The sequence below is a fragment of the Ictalurus furcatus genome, chromosome 29 (assembly GCF_023375685.1).
Source record: "Ictalurus furcatus strain D&B chromosome 29, Billie_1.0, whole genome shotgun sequence".
Classification (NCBI taxonomy): domain Eukaryota; kingdom Metazoa; phylum Chordata; class Actinopteri; order Siluriformes; family Ictaluridae; genus Ictalurus; species Ictalurus furcatus.
The window spans coordinates 4,150,617-4,175,569 of record NC_071283.1 but is presented as its reverse complement, the minus strand read 5'-3'; the positions used below and the strand labels follow the sequence as shown (position 1 = coordinate 4,175,569).

Genomic DNA, 24,953 nt, shown 5'->3' with positions numbered 1-24,953 from the left:
TCCCATCAGATTGGGCCTTATGAAACAATTTTTCACAGCTCTAGATAAGGAGTCGGGAGCCTTCAAGTACCTTCAAAACTTCTCTCCTAAGTTGTTTGAGGCAAAAGTCAAAGTCGGTGTCTTTGTCAGACCACAGTTAAAGAAGATCCTTGAGACCAAGGAATTCCCCAAGAAGGAAGGAAACCGGCTTGGAACAGCTTTGTAGTTCAGGGCTTCTTAAGCCAAAAACTATGTGGCGCTGGTTGAGACTCGTACGGCACAATGGGCTGCAGGATATCTCTCAAATCCCATATCCTTGATGCTCATCTTTATAAATCCAAGCAGAACATGGTAGCGTACTCAGAGGACCAAGGCAATCACTTCCACCAGGATATACTGGACTTTGAACGCCACTAGCAAGAACAGTATAACAAGAACCTAATGGGAGACTATATTTGTGGGATTTTTCATGAAAGTGATTTACAATACAATTGTAAATCAGGAAGAACTACTCACTTCTCGATCTTTTGTGGTCATTTTTGTCTAACTTTAGTAAAAAAAAAAATACATGTTTATTTTGATTCATATGTTGTTTCTTCTGACTTTATGTGAGCGTAAAGATGCAAATAAGTCCGTTTTCTCAATGAAAACAGGTACATTTCAAAATATCAATGTCCTGGTCACAAACGTTTCAGGGCATAAATAGCCACTGTCTATACTTTTGATGCATAAGCAAGTAGAAAATAACACTTACTACCCAGGAACAAAAATGTGTTGGGTTTCACAGACGTTACTTCAGTATCACAAATAGCAAACATGGTCAAGCAGTATATGTTAAGATATTATTAGAAGGGGGAAAAGAGTTTTTCAATTGTAAATGTGAACTAAATATTGTCTGTTAACCTGTATGCCCAACTGCTTTCCTGTATACAGGAGTGGAACTGAGTGTGCTCTTCTTCTGTTGTAGTCCATTTGACTCATGGTTCAGTGTATCGAGCAGTCTGAGATGTTTTTCTGCTCACCACAGTTGTAAAGAATGGTTATTTGAGTTACCAAAGCCTTCCTTTTAGCTTGAATTAGTCTGGCCATTCACCTCTGACCTCTTTCTCATCAACAAGACATTTCTGCCTGCAGAACTGACACACACAGGAAGGTGTTTGGTTTTTCCACACCATTCTTTACTGTTCTTTTTCAGTTTCTGAAATACTCAAACCAGCCTGTCTGACCACAACAACCATGCCACAGTCAAAGTCACCGAGATCACATTTTTTCCCCATTCTGATGTTTGATGTGAACATTAACTTAAGCTCTTGACCTGTATACACATGATTTTTACTCATTGTGCTGCTGAGACATAATTGGCTGATTGGATAATTGCAGGAAGGAGCATGGGTACAGATGGTTCTAATAAAGTGGTCAGTGAGAGTATATAAACCATTGCGATGCAGACCTTTGCAATCAACTGTATACTGTGATGACGGCTGTAAAATAATTTTCCACACGGTTTTCTTCAGGTAATTGAAAATGTTTTATTTAATTTGTCACCGATTTAAAGAATATTAAATAAGCAACTAAGGCCTTCGCCCGTTATCATAACCAAACACAATTTATTGATGCAAATAGTTGAAAAGCATACAGAAAATACACACATAACAGTAAATACACATACCTGCAGGTATTTTACATTATGCATTAAACAATTAAGTAATAAAGGTGGGGGGGGGGGGGGGTAATCTGCGGTTGAAATTTTGCAGCAGTAAAAAACATCACAACACTCACAAAGTAGACAGTTTAAATTCAATTTTGGAAAGCCAAAACAAACAATACAGAACAGCTGAATCATTACTGAAAAGCTTAAAAATTCTGGTATGAAAGTAGTTAATTGCGCTGCTTATTTATAAAGCTTTCCTATGAAATGGGAATGTATATTTCATGATTATCATTTCGTTACATTGGTTTCTGTTTGTGATGATGGAGACTGAGAAAAAAATGCTATTAAAGCCATTGTAATAGTTTTACAAATTGGATGACATCATTTGTCATAGGTCATAGCTCTCTTTCTCTCTCTCACACACACACACACATACACAAATTCCTTCTCTCCATCCCCAGATGAGCACGCTCTCACACCCCTCGCTCGATCCTTTCCTGTAGCGCTCCCGTTACTCCAACCGCTGCATCGCCACGGCGGTGGGCTCGCCGTCCCGGTTGCTGTTGCCGAGTGCCTGCGAGTTGGTGTAGTCATGGCGACCGTCGTCCCGGAGACCGCCAGCAGGGTCGTACTGCTCGTTCTCCAGCCTGGTGATCAGACGCTCGTCCACGTCTCCCAACTCGGCTCCCATCAGAGAGGGCTCCCCCACCACCATCACATCCTACAGCGAGACAGGCAGACAGAGAGAGAAAGAAAGAAAGAAAGAACATTTGTTGAACGTCCTGTCAGAGAGAAACTGAAATTATTTTCTATACTGTACTTACATAAAGTGTGTGGGCACACTGAGATTACAGTAGCACTCATTATATAGTCTCTCTGTGTGTGGTGTGCATGAATATATTTCTGTATTCTCAGACTGGGATACATATTATATATATATATAATACCATATTATATGATTAGACTTTATATTAGTATTGTAATACCAGTAAAGATACTGAATTTAATAGAATTTGGAGAGGGACTGAAAGAAGGGAGGGGTTGAGTGAGAGAGAGAGAGAGAGAGAGAGAGAGAGAGAGAGAGAGAGAGATGTATAGTGAGGGGGAGGGAGGTACAGAAAGGAGATATACAGAAACAAAGAAAAAAATGGAGAAAAGATTGACTAAGGGAAAGTTTGCTAAATGTCCTGACAATGAAAACCTTCTTAGGGAGCTAAGTAATAAACCGAGTCGTCCAACTCTGACCTTGAATCACATCTTTAAGAGGTCTATTATGCAATCCATGCGGAATTAATCAATCATATCCAGCTCACGCTGATTTCAATCATCGCTGTAGAGATGTAGGTATTTTTAAACCAATTTCCTTTGCGTATAAGGAGTTACAAGGTATGTACTGTATGCAGCCACCAATACTGTAATGCCATTACGTGGCCATTTTCTTTGCACCAAGGAACAGAACAGATATTCCTCAAATTCGATTTTGTCCTATGCGTATTTATTTACGCATGCCGCTGATTAATGTGCTCTTGTCAAATATTCCATTAGCCAAATATTATAGGATCAGTGTGTGTAGGCGTGTCTGTGTGCACTAGAGTGGACAAATTATTCAAATAAAATGCATTTGAATATTATTATAATGTAATATATTAGATTATTATAATTTGATGAGCAAACTTTTGCTGTAGCTATGTGTTTGAATCATGTATCGTATAGACCATGGAGGGTGAGAACTGTTGCTTTCTTAAGCAAAGAAACTTGGGAGATGGCAATATCATATCATATCATATCATACCATATCAATCTATCTATCTATCTATTTAATAACTTCTATATGTTATACCCCATGTTCAATGATTTACTTTATATTATAGCTTAGGCTATAATTTAATGGCATTCTAGCACCTATATGTAGAAAATATGTATTAAACTACTTTAATATATATATATATATATATATATATATATATATATATATATATATATATATATATATATTCCAATTATATATAATACAAAGGCATTATTTTAAAACAAATCTCACATGCTTATTCAGACCACTTGTCTTACACCAAAGATTTTAGCAACTAAACTAAACTATTAGATCCTAAACATTTAAATGTTGATTATTATTTTTTTTGCTTATCTGTAAATATTGTGAACATTTACAATAGTATTTGGAGAGCGAACTTTGTTCCGACATCCTATTTGCGTCCCTAAAATACAGCCCCTTTAGGAAGCTCGGAATCTTCAACTATTTAAAGAACCCTTGAAAAATGCCTTTTTTTCTCTCCTAACAGCACGGACATAAATGTGCGTAAATATATTTCTGTGTCCCGGTGTTCTTTGTGTAGAAAGGTATTTCCATATGGGTATATTAGAATAGATGTAAAATGCCATTTCGAATTATTTTATTTGATGAATGGACAAATATAGAGGAACACAGAATAATGTAATAATGTATCTTGGTATGGTCATTCCAATAATGCTGCTCTGAATTGAATTAGAAGAGAGAGAGAGAGAGTGAGTGAGTGAGTGAGTGAGTGAGAGAGAGCGAGAGAAGGGGAGGGGGGTAAAGGAGGGGGTGGATGAGAGAGTGAGAGAGAGAGAGAGTGGGAGAGAGGAATACAGTGGGGGAGGGAGGTACAGAGAGACAGAGGGGGAAAGACAAAAAGAGAGACAGGTAGAGGCAGGGGGTGGGAGACAGGGAAAGAAAAAAAAAGATTAGAAACACAGTATCTAATAAGAATGCGAGCAAAACTTGTACCATTTCTAATCAAAACACATGTCACATGCCAGACAAGTGAATTAGCAATGTAGATTTAAAGTTTGAATGTGAAGGATGAGAATGAACAAACGAATAACTTCATGCGTACACTGTTCCACACACACACACACACACACACACACACACACACACACATCCTTGTCTATAGACGCTATCTCTTTGCTCCTTAATTAGCCCATTCAGACAAAGCATACCTCCAACATGTTCGCCAATTAAGCTTGTTCGCATTGCTAATTAGATCGTTAAGGCAACACATGCTGTGCGATAGCCATCTGCACATGTCACTCACCTACCTAAGCTCCGCCTCCAGCCACCCGCCACCCCTCGATTCACCGGCGACGCGTTTGGGCTGGGGACCAGAGACGGACAGCACTAATTATCATCAAGTCAATTATGACTAATTGCTATCAATTACAAACACATCAATTAAACGGGTTAAATAAAAGCACATTATCAGGTACTAGCAAGAACAACTCTGGACAATTACAGTTTTGTAAATATCAATCTTTCAGAATCAAATCAAAATGTTAAAAAGTCATTTGCATAATCATTAACTGGTAAAAAAAAAAAAACGTCACAGCAATTGTTATCAATTAGGCTAAACGATCTAGAAAACAGCTTATCCTCATTTCTTAAAACACATTCACACAGACACACAAACACACACACACACAGATTATTCAGTCTTGCTAGCATGTTATGAGTAGTTTGCATCAGCGTATCACTGTGTGTATGTGTTTCGTGCATGTGTATGGACATACCTGCGTGGGCAAACTGAAGCTGTTGGCCGGGCTGCGTTTCTTGCTGTTTCCTGCACTGTTATTGGACGCGCTGCCAGCCGAGTTCCGCCTTCTTCTTCTCTTCGCTGTTGGTTTGGCTGTTTCCGCTGTCAGTCAATGAAGAGAAAGGTGTAATGCATAAACACACAACACCCAAATATACACTCATCACTGCATAGAGAAATGTATGAAAACAGTATCTGCCTACATCTTTACACTGTCGAAATAATAACCGTGACAGTGACGGAATTACATTATATGACATTATATGCTTAGAGAAACTGCTAGAATACGCCAGTGTTTTGAACCTCGTCTCTATGTACTGCATCTGTAGCATATGTGTGGTTATCAGTGGCAAGAATTTTGACCCGTTTCCCTGCTCAGAGAAAATAATGGTCAACCTGTAATGAAAGCCTACAGTAAGTGCAGGTGGGATGGCAGTTATACACATTTAAGAGAAACACAGCTTTATCAGTCAAAGGCATTTGAAAAAGTTGTAAAAACTCACCTTTCAGAAATGCGACTATTGTTTTTAGAGGTAGCAGTTTGTGGTTAAGAATTACCAGTGTAGTCGTGTGGGTCTCATTGCGCATTGATGTCACAAAAAGCCAATGTCGAGGAGAACACAGACATAGGGAGAACTTGTGAAACGCCACACAGGCAGTAACCCAAGCTCAGGACTGAACTACAGATCTTGCACCTGTAAGCCTGTATCCTACCCCCTGAGCCACACTGTGTTGCCCCAAGTGTAACGGCTGTTGTTTAAATTCTTGATATATAGTTCCATGTTTTAAACATTTATTGTCACAATTTAACAACTGCCCTTAGACTTCTATTATGTATGTGTTACAAGTCAACAGTTTTTGCTATGTATTCTCAGTACAAGGGAACATGTTGAAATTCTTCAACAGCTTTACTTGCATCAATTTATAGGAATATGGAATGGAATATGAGGATATGATGAATGGATGAACCAATGGATTGAAGGATGGGATGAATAGATGGATGGATGGATGGATGGATGACTGATTGGCAGATGGATATGGAAAATAGATGGATGGATGGATGAATGGATGGTTGGACAGATGGATGGAATCTATGGGTAGATAGATGGATGTATTGATTGGATTGCTAAATGGATGGATGGATAGATGGATGATTGACTGGCAGATGGATATGGAGAATAGATGGATGAATGGATGGATGGCTGGACAGATGGATGGAATCTATGGGTAGATGATGGATGTATTGATTGGATGGATAAACTGATGGATGAATGGATGGTTGGACAAATGGATGGAATTTGTGAGTAAATAGATGGATGCATTAATTGGATGGCTAAATGGATGAATGGCTGGATGGATAGATGGATGACTGATTGGTCATATGGATATGGAGAATAGATGGATGGATGAGTGGATAGTTGGACAGATAGATGGAATCTATGGGTAGATGGATGGATATATTGATTGGATGGCTAAATGGATGGATACTTACATTTTTTGGAACTTGTCTGAAAAATTTCTGTCTTAAAGTTGGGCGAAGGTCCGACTGAAATAAACAGAATTTTCAGTCAGTTATAAACTGTTAACCTCCCTAACACGCCATCTTGCTCACAAACACAAAATAACCTATATTTTACAAAAAAAAGCAAAGATTGCAGTCCTAATAACACCGCATGCAAAACTGTCACACACAAAGAGAAAAAGAACATGCTGAGTATAATTTTCTTTTTCATGCCTTTTATTGAGAAGAGTGTTTAAAAAGCAGTAAAATAGCCCTGAAATATCCCACGGTCACAAGGCTCATTAATTAGGCAGGACGTGTTATTGCAGAATTTCACAATACCCCTGACGATCTGTACTCTGGACTTTGAAGTGTTAATTGTGATTGGGAAACGTGTTTACAGTGAATGAAACCATAAATTTCATGATCTTATTTACCTCCGTAGGAACAAAGTAAAAGAAATAAAGGCTTAGGGGGGAAAAGGGTAACGAAACAATGGAGCTTTTTGTTATTAATCATTATTCCCTACAGATAGATGGGCAGAGCATGAAAAATAGTTTGGGCAAAAAATGAGGTTGTGGGGGATGTGTGTGTGTGTGTGTGTGTGTGTGTGTGTGTGTGTGTGTGTGTGTGTGCGGGTGTGTGAGATACCTGGTGGTGTTGTCATCCTTTGCCACTGGTGAAAGAGGCAAGTCTTCAGGCAGTCTCTGGGACTCAAGCCATATGTTTTGTGCCTTGACATCAGCTCCTGCATTGGCTCAAGAATCATACACAGCTACACAAACACACCCACACACACACACACACCAACACACACACACACACCCTTAGTAATGTAATATAGCACTGTACATTTTTTGTATGCGTTCATGTGTACATGTGTCTTACTCTGAGGTAGTTCAGCGTGAGATTGGTTAGTCCCACTCTGCTGATGTTTTTGGATAGTTGCTCCAGAGCTCCAGGGTCTTGTGCCTTTGCACGAAAACACACACACACACACACACTCCTTTTATTCCGTTTGCTATTCTCTCACCACTCTGGCCCGATACGTCTCTAATTCATTAATAGAGATGTTGCTATGGCAACAGCCCAACAGCGCCACTAGAAGGTTTCACCTCGATTGATAAAAATAACACCGAGGAATTTTGTCATACCGCAGCCTCCTGAATCGACGTTATCCGCATCAATATGATATTCTGGGTTTCTTGGAAACTTGCATGAAAACATCCTATTCGCGGTTTCACGTTTAATGAAAGAATGACCCCTTGATTCACGTCATTTTCTTCATTCCTGCCCTGTAGGTTTGGATCTTCTTTTGAGCATTTATAGAGTGTCCTCGAATATGTCAAATATTTTTGCACAGTGCTTGGTGCACAGAAATAGCAGCCTGCCTTAAACACTCGAAATACACGCCTTTAAGGGCTGCAACAACCAATCAACAAAATCGATAATACATTTCATAATAAGCACACGTTTGATGGGATTGCCGTTGTACGTTACCATGGAGAAATCAAGCAAGCACGACCAAATTCGCCTCAAGTATGCAAACTCTTTCGCTACGCTGTTGGCTTCATGAAATAACTTCCGTTTTCATCTAAGTAATACTTCAATTTGTGAGAAACAGTGGAAGCGACATGTACCTGGTTGAATCATTATTATTATTATTATTATTAATCTCAAGGTACTGAGTTGTCCTACCATATCTAGTTTCCTAGCTAGATTACATTTATGGTTATATTTATCGATCTTTCCTGCTCAATCAGAAAACATTATATAGTGCTTCTTTAGGAAAAATTTGGCCATTTGTATTTCAACAAATTGGGTTAAAAATGAAAATGAATGTTTTTGTTTTTTTTTCTTCCCACTTTAAAACACGACTCACGTCATGAAGCATGCGCATTATGCAGTGTTGAGCAATAATACAGCGTTTCATATTTTTTAATAACTCCTCTTTTTAATAAACGTCGTGTGTCAGGTCATCCGTCCGAGTCTCCGTCTTGCTTTCGAGTCCGATTCACTGATTCCTGCCGAAGAAATCTCTGAGTCAGCCCTAAAGCTTTGGACACACAACGAATATGAGTCGCGTCACTCGAGCACACACGGCAAGCGGAACGGATTTAGCATCGGCGTGTTTGTTTTTGCGAGGCAGGCGGTGGAGAGTTATTTTTGCCGTTGAATTTGTTTGGTCAGAACTGAACAGCTGGGGTCTTGTAATATACAGATGTGACGCACTGTATAGCGTGCATAGGCGGTGAAATAATGTACAGAACGGTGTCACCTTGGGTGCCTCGTTTAGTCGCTACATATCTTCCCGCCGTGACGGAATATCTGATAAATGTCGGCGATGCAATGCAGATAGTAGCCTGTTATTAATGATGAATTAAGGTCGGTTAAGAGTTCTTTAGTAGTATTAGTTGAGTGCAATGCTGCAAAGAAATATTTAAGACAACTAATCGGTTAATTGGTGATCGAAATCAGCCTTGTTGTTTTCAGCAGTCTTGTTCTCCTGAAACCCAGATGATATATCCGGGCACGTTTCTGCTAGACCAGCTAGTAGCCTGGCCATGAAGAAGCATTTTCACTGACTGACTGACTAACAAAATGATCTTCACATGCACGAGAGTCGCTCAGGATATCCATACAGTAGATCACACTTTCTCAATCCTGGTCTTGGAGTATCCCCTGTAGTGTTTTCCCCAACTCGAACACATCTGATTCGATGAACCAGCTAACTACCAGCTCATCCTGAGTTGAAGTGGGTGTGTTCGAGCAAGCAAAACATTGCAGTGTGTGGGACAGGAAGTACTCCAGGCCCACGGTTGGGAACCTGTGCACAAGATGGTGATACAAGTGTCTAGGAACTCTCCTAGTGATTGGGAACCTACTTCAGTTCCACAATTACACACTCTATTAATGCAAATGTAAGAGCAATACAGTTAAAAAAAAAAAAAAAGAAGAAGAATTAATCTATGTCCACAAAACACACAAGAAAACAAAACAAAACCAAAAAAAAGGTTACAATAATGTAAAATTCTGTCAGCCAGTCTGTGATTTCTACCATGAAAATATCAGTGCAAAAACTCTTAAAATTTCCCTTTGCTGCAACACAAAGCACACACTCGTTTTTTTTTTTTTTTTTAAAGAGAATTAAAGAACCTGATTAGAGTGGATTCGCAAAAGCACGCCTATCCACCTGCTGATAATAATTCACCTTATACAATTACAGTACACGTCGCCTGGTTACGACGTTTTCCAACGATCACGACAAACAGCCAAATTAATTAAAAAGGAACGTATTACTCATACGAACAGCAATAGATAATCTCTGACCTTCAAACTGCATCTGACTAAATCAGAAAATCAGATTAGCATGATTAATACGCACTAAGAATATAAGCAGACTCGTGAATAGTGCTTGATTTGAACGAACAAAGCAAACGGGACTCGTGTGAACGTTTAAACTCTCATAAATAAAGGACAAAAAAAATAAACATTTGATCAGAAAAGTGTTTGATTCATTGGCGCCAAGGGAAATTGGATTCCCGTGAACCAGTCCCGTTAAACAGTCGTGTTCCTTTATTCGACTCACATGAACGGCCAGCATGCTGCGAGGAATGAGCTCGTTGTAGTGTGAGATAGTGAAGTGCCATGTCTTGATTCTCATGAGGTCATCGAAGGTAAACAGCAAAATCAGACGGCCCTCTGTACACACCTGAGGAGCAAATGCAGAGCAAGTGAAATGGTAAGATAGACGTTAAACAGGCATCCAATTATAATAATCGATAAAGTTCCATAAAGCAAGTGTGCAGTGCGATAGACGACAATGTCGTCACAGGAATTTATTTATTAGTAAATAGTTTGCAGGAGCGTTTATATAAGAAATATGATTTAAGGATACCTTCAAATGCTAAGACAGCTCCTGCGTTTGTAAGGAAATGCGCTAATGTACTTTATAATGCAATTTTATATACATTTAATTTGAATTATACATAAATTCAATTAGAAACGGAATGAAATTTCATATGAAGGACTTTCATATGAAAGAAAGCAATACAAAAAAAAAAAATCCATAAATTAAGACAATTAAACTAGTCATTTGATTAAGACAAAAGTAATGGCGCCCTATAAAAGGAGGAAGAGTTAAGGCGTGTCTATGGCATCCGATGCACTGCAGTGGCTGAGCTGCATTACTGAAAGATTTTAGCGCACGCCATGCTTCAGTGCACTGGGAGCTTTGCGTTTTATTGTGTTTTGTGGGCGTCATTAAATGCAAAGTCGGCTGTGCTGTGAACGTGCTTGGTAAGTTATAGTACATTTATCATCATATGCGCATGAATACGGAGAAAACTAGCCTTTCCAAAACTTTTGCCTTTTTTTCCCCCCAGTGTAGACTGAATGAAATGATTGACACACGGCTTTATAAAAGATTGATAAAGTATTTCAGCGTGTTTCAGCGACACTTCATCAAACCCAGGTTTCAATCAGGACAATCACATATTCACAGTTTAGAACTGGATTGAATTTCTGTTCAGTATGTGCATCATATTCTTATTCATCGTAGTCAAAGGAAAAGAACGATAAAGACAGAGAAAAACATGAACGTGACGGAGGATGATGGAGAGTGTGCAGACACTCAGACAGAGAGAAAGCATGACGGACAAAGAAAGAGAAAAAGAACAATTAGATGTGTACTGTGAGTGTTATATACGTTAAAATACAAGTCTAAATAACTTCAAATATACTTATAAATTGGGCATTACGTCCCCCTGTTTATCTGTACTTTTTAATGGATAAATGATATTTAATGGCATTTTAATGGACAATTTCCAGTAACTAAGTTAAATGTAAGCTTTTTGACTTTAAATCATCTACGTTGTTTTCCGTTCAGAGAACCAGTGCTTCGAATCCATGGAAAATGATTTACTCATTAAACTGGCAATTTCAGAGGAGAAATTTCTCTATTTGGAACTCTGAACCCCAACATTCTGTTGCCTGAGGAACGGTGGGTAACTGAGAGGTTGGCATGGCAACAGGCGGGATGTAATCCCAGCAGACGCACTCTAATCAATGCCTCCACACACACACACACACACACACACACACTAGCACGCACGCACATAAGTATTTGGGCTAGTTAGCTCAAATCGAAGTAAAGAGCAAAGTTAGATATAGCTCTGCCATGCAGAAGTTTGCATTAGCATATAGTGATATATGAATATTATACATTACATTCATTATACATGCATATCAGAAAACAAAGAAATGTATATATATATATATATATATATATATATATATATATATATATATATATATACATATACATATACATACCAGGTGAACTTGAATGTGTACTTTAATTGCGACCTTTTGATGCAACAATTGTGCACTTTATTTCATACTGAGTAAGGGTTCTCGCACTGAGTAAAGGCTATACACAGATCCTTCATAGCCTAGATTTTTTTCCAGCTCTGGTTGCATGGACCACCACCAAACCTGAACGCTTGCCAAGTGTCTCGCAACTTTCTACATGACTATTTTACAACTGATTAGTATCTGAACTGTAGTTTTGTGGGTGATTCCACAATTGGGAGTGCCATTTAGCCCTTGCAACTCTTAAAAATTAAGCTTTTTTTTAAATAATAATAATAATAATTTTCCAACAATGAATCTAAGAAACCATGCATGAAACTATTAATAAAAAAAGTCTATCTCAGGGAATAAGAGCAATTTTTTTCAAGGTTTCTTTGCTGACAATGGCTGCATTTTGCTCTTAAATGAGCAACAGGGGTGAAAGTAACAGGGTTGAGTTGTTTTTTTTATAGCAAAGAATTAGCAAATACACAAAATGTAGTGTGCTACTGGCATAAGGATTCGTGTAACATTTAAAGCAGGATTATTTATATAGTTATATAAGTACAGTATCTCACAAAAGTGAGTACACCCCTCACATTTTTGTAAATATTTGATTATATCTTTTCATGTGACAACACTGAAGAAATGACACTTTGCTACAATGTAAAGTAGTGAGTGTACAGCTTGTGTAACAGTGTAAATTTGCTGTCCCCTCAAAATAACTCAACACACAGCCATTAATGTCTAAACCGCTGGCAACAAAAGTGAGTACACCCCTAAGTGAAAATGTCCAAATTGGGCCCAAAATGTCAATATTTTGTGTGGCCACCATTATTTTCCAGCACTGCCTTAAGCCTCTTGGGCATGGAGTTCACCAGAGCTGCACAGGTTGCCACTGGAGTCCTCTTCCACTCCTCCATGATGACATCACGGAGCTGGTGGATGTTAGAGACCTTGTGCTCCTCCATCTTCCGTTTGAGGATGCCCCACAGATGCCCCACAATAAGGTTTAAGTCTGGAGACATGCTTGGCCAGTCCATCACCTTCACCCTCAGCTTCTTTAGCAAGGCAGTGGTCGTCTTGGAGGTGTGTTTGGGGTCGTTATCATGCTGCAATACACTCTGGGATCATGCTCTGCTTCAGTATGTCATAGTACATGTTGGCATTCATGCTTCCCTCAATGAACTGTAGCTCCCCAGTGCCGGCAGCACTCATGCAGCCCCAGACCATGACACTCCCACCACCATGCTTGACTGTAGGCAAGACACACTTGTCTTTGTACTCCTCACCTGGTTGCCGCCACACACGCTTGACACCATCTAAACCAAATAAGTTTTACTTGGTCTCATCAGACCACAGGACATGGTTCCAGTAATCCATGTCCTTAGTCTGCTTGTCTTCAGCAAACTGTTTGCGGGCTTTCTTGTGCATCATCTTTAGAAGAGGCTTCCTTCTGGGACGACAGCCATGCAGACCAATTTGATGCAGTGTGCGGTGTATGGTCTGAGCACTGACAGGCTGATCCCCCACCCCTTCAACCTCTGCAGCAATGCTGGCAGCACTCATACGTCTATTTCCCAAAGACAACCTCTGGATATGATGCTGAGCATGTGCACTCAACTTCATTGGTCGACCATGGTGAGGTCTGTTCTGAGTGGATCCTGTCCTGTTAAACCGCTGTATGGTCTTGGCCACCGTGCTGCAGCTCAGTGTCAGGGTCTTGGCAATCTTCTTATAACCTAGGCCATCTTTATGTAGAGCAACAGCTCTTTTTTTCAGATCCTCAGAGAGTTTTTTGCCATGAGGTGCCACGTTGAACTTCCAGTGACCAGTATGAGGGAGTGTGAGAGCGATGACACCAAATTAACCACACCTGCTCCCCATTCACACCTGAGACCTTGTAACACTAACAAGTCACATGACACCGGGGAGGGAAAATGGCTAATTGGGCCCAATTTGAACATTTTCACTTAGGGGTGTACTCACTTTTGTTGCCAGCGGTTTAGACATTAATGGCTGTGTGTTGAGTTATTTTGAGGGGACAGCAAATTTACACTGTTACACAAGCTGTACACTCACTACTTTACATTGTAGCAAAGTGTCATTTCTTCAGTGTTGTCACATGAAAAGATATAATCAAATATTTACAAAAATGTGAGGGGTTTACTCACTTTTGTGAGATACTGTATATAGTTATACTTTCAAGGTGACCTTGTCAGTCAATATAAAGAAAAATAAAGAAAAAAGAACGAGAGAACGCAATTATCTTCTAAATATAAATATCTAATGTAATATAAATATTCTTCCCGTGATCATTAGGAAATTTGCATGATGCAACGTGTAAATTATGAACATTCCAAATATTTCATACGGGTGAATGTGTTCAGGAAATAGGGTTGAGAGAATGTGAACTGAAATGTAAATTTTTGCAATACCAATCATTGGAAAAAGATGTTTCAGGCATGAATTCACACATTAATGCAAACATAGTAATATATTTTTAAAGTATTTTAATATAAAGTATATATTTGAAGGTAAAGTGTAGTTATTGCGGGCTGGGTCTGGCAAAATGCTGTTTTTTAAGGGCTCTAGGCAGATTTTTGTATTAATGTTTTATGTTATTTAACTGTAACATGTACACACGTCGTCGTGAAAGACACTTTACCTATTTAAAGTAAAATCTGTTTTAACTTTACTTTACATACATATCTGTAAATGTATGAATCAGGGGGACACAACTGGCACCCCGATCATTAACCCTTGTAGTGGCTTGTGTTTTGCACAGTTGATGGAAAGGCGATGAAAATCAGTCCCTCCAGGATTTTGCGATTGCAGTAATGAATCCAAAATCAAGGAGCTTGCAATTTTTCAAAATGACCACAGATTTTCTGCAGATTTTGGGCCGAGACGGGTCATGTGATGTCATCATGACGCGCATTCGGTCAAAGCCGTCTTCGATTCATGTGCGTCGAACATGAGCACAGCTAAAAGGTTTACCAACAAACCAACAAACATGCCTGCAAAAGAACATGCAAAATGATTTTGTGTAATTGTGAAGTAGTTTTCTGCAAAAAAAAGAAGAAGCACAAAACACAAACAAATTGCATCGCAAATATTGAAAACAATCTGAGAAAATCAAGCATTTTTGGCTGCAACACTCACAAAGAAACTCACAAAAAAAAATACATATACACACACACTAGCTAGAAATATATACTAGTACTAGCTAGTATTTGAAAAGAGAACACAAGAACTGAATGGGACAAAAAGGAGCCAAAGTTGCTCGAAATGCTCAACAGTGTAAAATAATAAACAATAAAATTGTAGACAACAACTATATTTAGGGACAGACATGAAGATAACATGTTAAGACTGTCAGGAAAAGACAATTAACCATACAGACAGTGCCTGCTATGTTCTGTTAGCTATGATGTAGCTTTATAAGTAAATTTATCTTGTCTTCCCAAACACTAACTGTATGACCATAGCCTATTTTATATAAGAGATTAAATTAGCAAGACTGCAGTACGAGTCTTTCCTTTTCAATCTTGGCAAAGCCTAGAATTTGTGATAGCTACTTGGCTAATAGTGGGTATGCATTGACGTCACTTTACCGCCAGAACACTCCCCCCTCGGCCGGACTGAGTGGCAAAACATCCAGCAAAATGGCTGGTTTTATTAGGGGAAGTGGCAAAAACTCTAACACAACTGATTATCAGCTTAAATTAAAGGCAGCTGGATTTGACAGTGACCCTTACAACTTGCCCAAGAACCTGTGGCCCATGGACATTGGTATATGACCGGAAATCGGTTTTCCCGAAATTTATATGTACCTGATTTCGGGGAAATACACTAAGCAAAGCCTGAAGGCATGCAAAAGCCTTGACGCTTGGTCCTACTTCAAATGAAAGTGACAAGAACACCAATAAACATTCTGGTTGTATGTGGACAGGTATGTAGAAATATTTTTATTTTATTATATAATTTTATCTGGTAACCCGTAAGCTAGCTAGTCCTAGTTTGTTTGTAGCTAACACTGCTTCCACTTATATATTTCTGAAGGTAAAACACAGTCAGAGAAGGAATGAGCCCCCGTTATTCATCAAGCGGAAATAGGCAGCGCTTAAAAAAAAATGTAGCAAATTATTCATCATTGTACAATATAAATAACACATGCCTAAAGTACTTACACTTACACTGCTCGACTTAGTAAAAATGGACTGAATGTTTTTTTGGCCCTCTGTAAAAAGGTAGCTCAGAATTCTTGTTGAGTCTATTAGCACAGTCGATTGCACGACAGATTTTCCCATTTTAGATGCGTTTTTTTCTGTGTTTTCGAAGAAATAACGCTGTACACTAATGCTGCCGCTCAGTCTTTTTGCCACTCAGTGGGCGTGACTGCGGCGAGTTCCACCTTCTGTGACGTCACGTGCATACTCTCTATTGTCTCACAGTCTTACAGTGTCTTACAGATCCTGTTTACCTCAGTACATTGTTTACCTCAGTTTTATTCACATTTAACCATTTACCTCAGCTTTATTTACATTTAACCATTTACATCAGTTTTATTTACATTTAACCATTTACCTCAGTTTTATTTACATTTGACCATTTACCTCAGCTTTATTTACGTTTAACCATTTACATCAGTTTTATTTACATTTAATCATTTACCTCAGTTTTATTTCCATTTAACCAATTACCTCAGTTTTATTTCCGTTTAACCATTTACCTCAGTTTTATTTATGTTTAACCATTTACCTCAGTTTTATTTACGTTTAACCATTTACCTCAGTTTTATTTACGTTTAACCATTTACCTAAGTTTTATTTACGTTTAATCATTTACCTCAGTTTTATTTACATTTGACAATTTACCTCAGTTTTATTTACATTTAAGCATTTACCTCAGTTTTATTTACGTTTAGCCATTTACCTCAGTTTTATTTACATTTGACAATTTACCTCAGTTGTATTTACGTTTCACCATTTACCTCAGTTTTATTTACGTTTAACCATTTACCTCAGTTATATTTACATTTGACAATTTACCTCAGTTTTATTTACGTTTAACCATTTACCTTAGTTTTATTTACATTTGACAATTTACCTCAGTTTTATTTACATTTGACAATTTACCTCAGTTTTATTTATGTTTAACCATTTACCTCAGTTTTATTTACATTTGACAATTTACCTCAGCTTTATTTATATTTAACCATTTACCTCTAACCATTTACCTCAGCTTTATTTACGTTTAACCATTTACCTCAGTTTTATTTACGTTTAACCATTTACCTCAGTTTTATTTACATTTGACAATTTACCTCAGTTTTATTTACATTTGACAATTTACCTCAGTTTTATTTACATTTAACCATTTACCTCAGTTTTATTTACGTTTACCCATTTACCTCACTTTTATTTACGTTTGACAATTTACCTCAGTTTTATTTACATTTAACCATTTACCTCTAACCATTTACCTCAGCTTTATTTATGTTTAACCATTTACCTCAGTTTTATTTACGTTTAACCATTTACCTCTAACCATTTACCTCAGCTTTATTTATGTTTAACCATTTACCTCAGTTTTATTTACATTTAACCATTTACCTCTAACCATTTACCTCAGCTTTATTTACGTTTAACCATTTACCTCAGTTTTATTTACGTTTAACCATTTATCTCAGTTTTATTTACTTTTAATGTTGTCGAATATCCACAAAAAATAGTTTGTTTCTCTTATCACTTGCGTTATAACATTTTGTGGAAAGCACAGTGTCCTCTGTCCTAAAGACTCGCCTTAAAACTTACTGACTGTTACAAAGTGCTGACATCCCACACTCCATCTAGATCGCTTCATATATCAATGATGATATATTTCCCTTTGTTAAGTAACAACACACACGCATCAATTTCATCATTTGCCAATTCCTACCCACCGGCTCTCTCTTATCATACGACAGCTACCAAATGGAAAGAGGTGAAGGTTAAGACGTGTTTCCACTGCGATATGTGAAATCAGCCAACTGCATCTTTTCAAACTGCTACAAGCGCTATCTGCCCTCTTCCACATACATGAGCTGCAGATCGGCTAGTGCCTCTGTGATTGACAGGGGAAAGACAGCACGGCTAGTTTTACTCTCTAGGCTGTGGCGCTGTCAGGATTAGGACTCGTGATCTCAATAAAGATAGTGCGACTGCTTTTCTGTTGTTCCACTTGAAAGCCCTTCAACACGTTTTATTCAATCTGTTTAAATGAATCTTAGATCGCTTGCTATTCAAGTCCCTGCGAATGAGTATTTATTAGTGCGTTAGTATAAACCTGTGATTTGACTTCCAGCCAAGACTACTGTCAGAGCTGTTGTAGAAAATTAATTAACACCTTCTGACCAGTCATAACAGATCGTTTATTAGTGCTGGGGTATAAAATGAAAACGAGACACATTTCCGTTCCCCTCAATGAATAATATATCTATTGCCCTGCAGCTGCAGTGTTACATGTCATTTAATGTCATCCTCTTAGAGGATGTAACGATCTAAGCTGATATTAAGAAATACCAACGACCATGATAGTGGGTTGTACAATTAGCACATGATGAATTTATCACAACACTTCACGCTTGTGATTGCACATGTCCCTCGTTTATGCTGAATGAATTATATCAGGCTAGGTAGTATACATCTCAGTAATGCGATGTTCTGTGATTAACCAATTAGACTTTTACAGTAACATGAATTGATACCACATATATTTTAAGAAATAATAAAGAGGGAATTGAATAGAGAGGCTGAAGGGAGCTTCTGTGTGTGTGTGTGTGTGTGTGTGTGTGTGTGTGAGAGAGAGAGAGAGAGAGAGAGATAGAGCGAGAGAGAGGGGGGAGCAAGAGGTTGAAAGGAGGGGGGGGGAGGGAAAGGGGGAGCTATATTTTCCTTTTTTTGTTTTGTGCAGCGCAGCCCTGAATTCACAATGAGGAGGAACACATTACTGCTCGCACTGTGCAGCGCCTGTGCTCGTGTGTGAGGATGAGAGAGTGAGGGGTTTTGTGTGTGAGCAAAGGAATATGTGAATATGTAAGAGAAAGAGGAAAAGAAGACGCGAAAACATATATAGGCGTGTATCTACAGCTACTGCTTTGCTGCTGTTGATACTTTATGTACAGTATAGGTGCAGTGTGTGTGTGTGTGTGTGTGTACCTTTGTGAACGTTGGCTTGCCATGTTGTGTTATCATGGTGCACTGGTGGCAGTCTACAGTGATGGCTGAGCTGCTGAATGACTCTTTTGTGTGCTTGAGCTCGAAAAACAGCTCGTACACTCCTCCTTCGTATAGCGTGCCGAAGAAACGGGGGATCAGCGCCCGTCCGATCGCTAGGAGGAAGACGGAGAACGAGAGAGGATGATAAGGAGAGAGGAAGAATGCGGGGTTAAGGATTAGGGATGCCACTTGACACATTATCTATAATCATAACAGAGTAGAATAGGACGGACTCGAAGGAATGGAATAAACGGAGTAGAACAGAACAAACTGAATAAAAATGGATAAAGAAAAAATGTTTCTTGATATATTTGAATATATAATTATATATATATATATGTTTATTTGTTCAGCTCCAGCTACACTTGGGAGTCCTTTTAGAAATTAGAAATAAATAGTCTACTGAATAGAGCTGGAGCTTTAAGTCCAACAGACTGTGCACACACAGACACAATCTCACACACACACACACACACACTACTTAGAGCTCTGCGGTTGTCAGTCATGCCGGGAGACGCATGTGAAGTCTGAAGCAGCATGTTTATTTAATCACCTCGTACCTGCCAATCAAGTCTTGCCCCGTACATTTGGAATGAGGAAATGAAGTCCCCCCACGTACACACACACACACATACACACGCACGCACGCGCAACCCCCCCATCTATCTCTCCTCTATCTATCTCTCCCCCCTCACACACACGCTTTCCTCTCTCTTTTCTCTGTTTCTCGCCTCTCCCTTCGCTCTCTCTCCCGCCGGAATTTGTGAATGACACTGCGCCTGAGGGATCAGGATGATGATGACAGTGTTGGTAAACATCTCTGTTGTTTGCAACACAACGCCTTTTAAATCGACTGATTCGGAATCACAGCGCAGATTAAGCAACATCTGCAATTCACCTTATTTTTACTTATGAGACAGAGAGTCACACAGATAAGAGGATGTTTGACTGAGACAGAGATTTTATTAGATTTATTTATTTATTTACGTCCGCCTCGATCGGGACCTCCGATCACATCGCAGCATCCGTACAGACCGCTGCCTGTTTCATTCGATAATGGATTTGTCGGATTTTTCGCACGGAATACTCACTATATGTCTTTGGTCCATCCTCGAGACAGAAGGAGAGCGTTAACGTTGCATCGTCCTCGAAGAACTCGGTGCAAAACGCATCCCACCATAATATATCACAATCCTGAGAAAACACACACACACACACACACACACACACACGCACACGGATACAAATAGACTGATCACTACATGACCCTGATGACTACATTTGTCTTTCTTTACATATAAAAGTTATATCCTACGTATCACCACTGTGGCTTTGTGCATCGGCCAGGACTTATATCTACCGGCATAAAGGCTGGATTTACCTACATATCAGCTGATATCGATTTATATAGGGGTCTAAGAATAAACCAGTATAGTGATATAATATAATAAGGAGAAAAAAATTAATATTGTTAATTGTACAGATAATGATATCGCAAAAGATATATATATATATATAGGAATTTGTATTCACCGTTAAATGTGGTACAGGTTTTCATGTTGGTTTGACTAAAAAAACTCTAGAACTCTAGAAGCTTCCCTCACCAACCTTAACACATGCAGTGCCACAGCAGCGCTATACGGTACAGTTACAGAACACACAGTACGATGCAGTAATACAAATAAATAAATCAATCAATCAATAAAAACCTGCAATATTTTGTTTTCCTGGTATTTATACCACACATATGAATAGTGATGTAAAAGTCATGAAGATATATTATAGTTATATAGAACTATATACCTGCGTATATGATATGAACAGAAATTATGCCAAAAAGTCATTAGTGCTAAACTAACAGCTGTGGTTTTAAATGAACAATTTGAAACTGACATACAGCGCTAAGCACGTGCAGCATTGAAACAACACACATATAGGGTTAAATTAACCCTGTTCATTCTTACACTGTCGAGCCGATAGTACTCGAGGTGTGAATTTATTATTCCAACACCGAATGAATTCATACGTTAAACAGTAGCGTTAAATAAATGAATACTTACAGCCTGGAATGAACTATTACGAGATTGACTGATCTGTTGTGCTGATAAATTAACCCCTGGATCAACTCTGAAGGAATGAATTATATTCTAGTCTGGAATGAAGTATTACATTATTGATTTCTTTCCTGCGTTGCTATATGAATGAACGCAGTATAGAATTAAAGCAACAGAAGAAGACGTACAGTCTTCGTTTAAGTATTACAGTGATGGTTAACCAGAGCAACGTGAAGTTAAGACCCGCTGTGCTGAAGTTTCAGACAAACACCTACAGTACGAAATAAAGACATGTAGCAACATACAGTGCTGAATTAACATACACACACACACTGTTAAATTCACACAGTGCTAAATTACTGCCTAAAGCTGGCAGCGACACCGGTGATACTGAAACCTGTAGGTATTGAACAATAAAACACATATAAAGTGCCCGCCAGAATTATCGGCACCCTTCATAAAAATGAGCACAAATGCCGGTATACCCAATTAAATTCCACATTACCACACAATCATTCAAATTTTCCACTCGATAGGAGCAACGATTTAACGAAATCATTCTCATTATGACTACTTTTTAAAATATAGTATTTTTCTCTGCAAAATATTTTAATCTGCCCGAAACGATTGGATTACAGTTGTAAAAATTGTACACGTCGGTTTCGGAAATCAACTGCTAAGCGCTAAACGTGCTGTTTGGAAGCGTCGCGAAAGAGAAGCTCTTCCTGAGCGCAACGCTTGTCCTTCACCAAGTGTCATTAAAACTGTGTGTTGGAGTCAGATGAGAGCGAAATCAAAATTTCAGCAGGTTTGGTGACAGAACGGGACTGCATGGACGGAATAGCCGCTGTAAAATATGAATCATTGATGTTTTGGGGTTGTTTTTGTCACTGGCCTCTTGTGAGGACTGAAGACATCAGGAATTCCTGCTCATATTTTAGTGATATATTTTTGAACCTGGCTGGATGTTCAAACTTGGCTGTAGACAGAGCTGTCAACAAAATAATGCTCCAAACATACTTCCATATCAAGACAAAATAACGTTTTTTTTGTATTGAATATCTCCGTGTCCGTACATGAACCCAACTGAAAGTCCATCAATCCATCCTGATCCTACTCAGGGTCGCGGAGAAGCCTGGCGCCTATCCCAGGGGACTCTGGGCACGAGGCGGCAGACACCCTGGATGCGGTGCCAGCCTATCGCGCACACACTGACACGCTACGGACAATTTAGAAACGCCAATCAGCCTACAACGCCTGTTTTTGGACTGTATGAGTAAACCAGAGTACTCAGAGTAAACCCCCAAAGCACCGGGGGAACATGCAAGCTCCACACATGCAGGGCGGAGGTGGGAGTTGGACCCCCAACCCCGGAGATGCGAGGCAAACGTGCTAACCACCACCAACACCCGAAAGTCTGCGTTCTGAATTGAAACTGTAAGTCCATGCGCCCAAACCTACTGTAACAACATAAAGTTGAGCAACTTGTCCTCTCTACAAGTGTCTCCAACTTTGTTAGACATTATTCTCTCTAGGGTACGTGTCACAAAGTATTAATTATAAGGGTGCTGATCATTTTGAAAAAGAAATCAATAAAAATCCACTACTCCTGAACAAACCCCTGCAATGATAAATGATTAGTAATCAGGGTGCAGTAGCACCTGTGGTGCTGAAATAACAAATACCGAGTTAACATACATGTTTTTACAACGAACATTGCGGTGTTCGGCTAAAACCCGTACTACTGAAATAATACGCCGACCGTGTTAAATTATGCACGCAGAGTTACATAATACATTGGTGGATTAACACCTCTGGTGCTGAAAAAGCTTTCAATAAACACCTCAAATCAGCAGCGTTGAAACAATGCACATACAGCGTTAAATGTACACAATGTTACACTCTCCTAATCAACATGTACAGTCTTGAACGAACTATTACAGTATTCAGTGTAGTCCTGCAGTGCAGCATTAACACGTACTCTAGTGCTCAAACATGAGGTGATGAATGAACTCTTACAGTGTTGAATTAACACCTACATTTTTTAAAAAAAATATATACAAATTGATTGAATGATTTTTTTTAACCTTATCATGTTGAAATAAAATACATACAATGTTAACGCAACATATCGGCAATGTTCAATTCACTCATCATGCTGAACGAATACTGAAATCTTAAGTATTAAAGGACAGTGTTTAAGAACCTCCCAACGTACTACGATGGTCATATAACAAATGCTGAATAAATACCCAAATACATAGGCTACGGCGGTGTGTTAAGACCTGCCGTGTTGAAATAACACATATAATGTCAGATTAAATCAACTTTCAGTGTTGAGTAAAGGCGAATGATCGGTCTTGAGTTAACTCTTACACGCTCGTGCAGCGTTCATGCAGAGTTGAGTTTTACAGCATTGCATACAGTGTTAATACAGACAGTGTTGCATTAACACTTAGTTGTATATATTTATATATATAAAAATTTCAGTTTGATTTCCAACCTACAGTCTTGAAATAAACTCCACATCATGTCAACTGAACATTTTGCAGTGTTCAATGAACTCATGGTGTTAAATCAGTCTTATGTATTAAAGTACAGTGCTTTGTTACATCCTGTAGTACTGTGTTCATTATGATGCTCTTATAACTAATACTGAAAGAACACCAACAGTGCCATGTTTTACAAGACCTGCAGTGTTGAGTGAACTTTCACAGTGTTGAGTTAACAATTACAGTGCAGTGCCGAATGAACTCCTGCAGTGTTAAACAGACAGAATGCATGCAGTGGTGGATTAACACCTGTGGTGCTGATTAGGTTTAATGAAGTACTTAATGAGTGTTGCATTGTTGTTCATTAATCCCTACAGTGTTAATATAAAAGTAGCTCAGGCACTGGAGGTGTTCACTCAGGTTGCTTTACCCGGTCCCCGGTGCTCTGCGTGCTCACCTCGCTCCGGCTCTGGAGCCGCTTGTTGAGCTCGTGGATGCGGTACTGCGGCTGCGCGGCGCTGGGCGCGTGCCTCCGGTAGAACGGGCCGAACGGCGAGGAGTAGAAAGGGTCGCGCGGCGCGCCGCTCATCGTCCCGGGTGCCGAGTCCGCGCGCGGGCCGCCGCCTCCATACACGCCGCACGTGGGATCGCGCCGCTCGTAAACACACACATATACCACACACACACGCACACACACAGAGCAACGAGCGCGCGGTCGTCCAATCACCGGGGCCGCTTGTAAGAGAAGGAGGGACAGATCCGAGAAGAGAGGAGGTTGTAGGGAACGGGGAAGAGGAGGGGGTTGACAGTGCACACTTTTTTTTTTAAATTCCTCTTTAGTGAAAATGTTCAAATTGGCGAAGTTGCCAAATAGCAAAAGTTTTAATAGCAATAACGAGTGCGCGCACGCGCGCGTTCATGTGGTCGTGTTTCTTATCTCGCGCGCGTTTAATGGAGTTACACGGGACTTGATGCGTGTAAATCATCAGTGCTGCTCGAGCAATGCAAGAGTTAACGAGCCACGTTATAAAAGCCAAACTGCAATTATTATGGACCCGAACCGAATCACAAGAAAATATGGAAGTGTGTGGTG

At 39.2% G+C, this 24,953-nt stretch overlaps 1 protein-coding gene across 1 annotated transcript; it reads right to left on the bottom strand.

Annotated features, from left to right (window-relative positions):
* Window positions 1-1,461: 1,461 nt before the first annotated feature.
* ldb2b (LIM domain binding 2b) lies at window positions 1,462-24,570 on the bottom strand. Its single transcript, XM_053619528.1, has 9 exons — window positions 24,318-24,570; window positions 20,406-20,508; window positions 19,255-19,427; window positions 10,290-10,412; window positions 7,589-7,672; window positions 7,352-7,475; window positions 6,692-6,745; window positions 5,177-5,301; window positions 1,462-2,351 (listed from the first exon to the last, which is right to left on the bottom strand). Exons 1-9 carry the CDS (start codon window positions 24,447-24,449, stop codon window positions 2,142-2,144), a joined length of 1,128 nt encoding a protein of 375 aa, XP_053475503.1. The 5' UTR covers window positions 24,450-24,570; the 3' UTR covers window positions 1,462-2,141.
* Window positions 24,571-24,953: the final 383 nt, after the last annotated feature.

Excerpts from the sequence above, each read along its gene's own strand:
- ldb2b (XM_053619528.1), bottom strand. The coding sequence starts at position 24,449 with ATGAGCGGCGCGCCGCGCGACCCTTTCTACTCCTCGCCGTTCGGCCCG. Across the intron at positions 19,428-20,405 it reads GGATGGACCAAAGACATATA|CGATCGGACGGGCGCTGATC; the intron begins GTGAGTATTCCG and ends TCTTCCTCCTAG. Across the intron at positions 2,352-5,176 it reads GCTTCAGTTTGCCCACGCAG|GATGTGATGGTGGTGGGGGA; the intron begins GTATGTCCATAC and ends GTCTCGCTGTAG.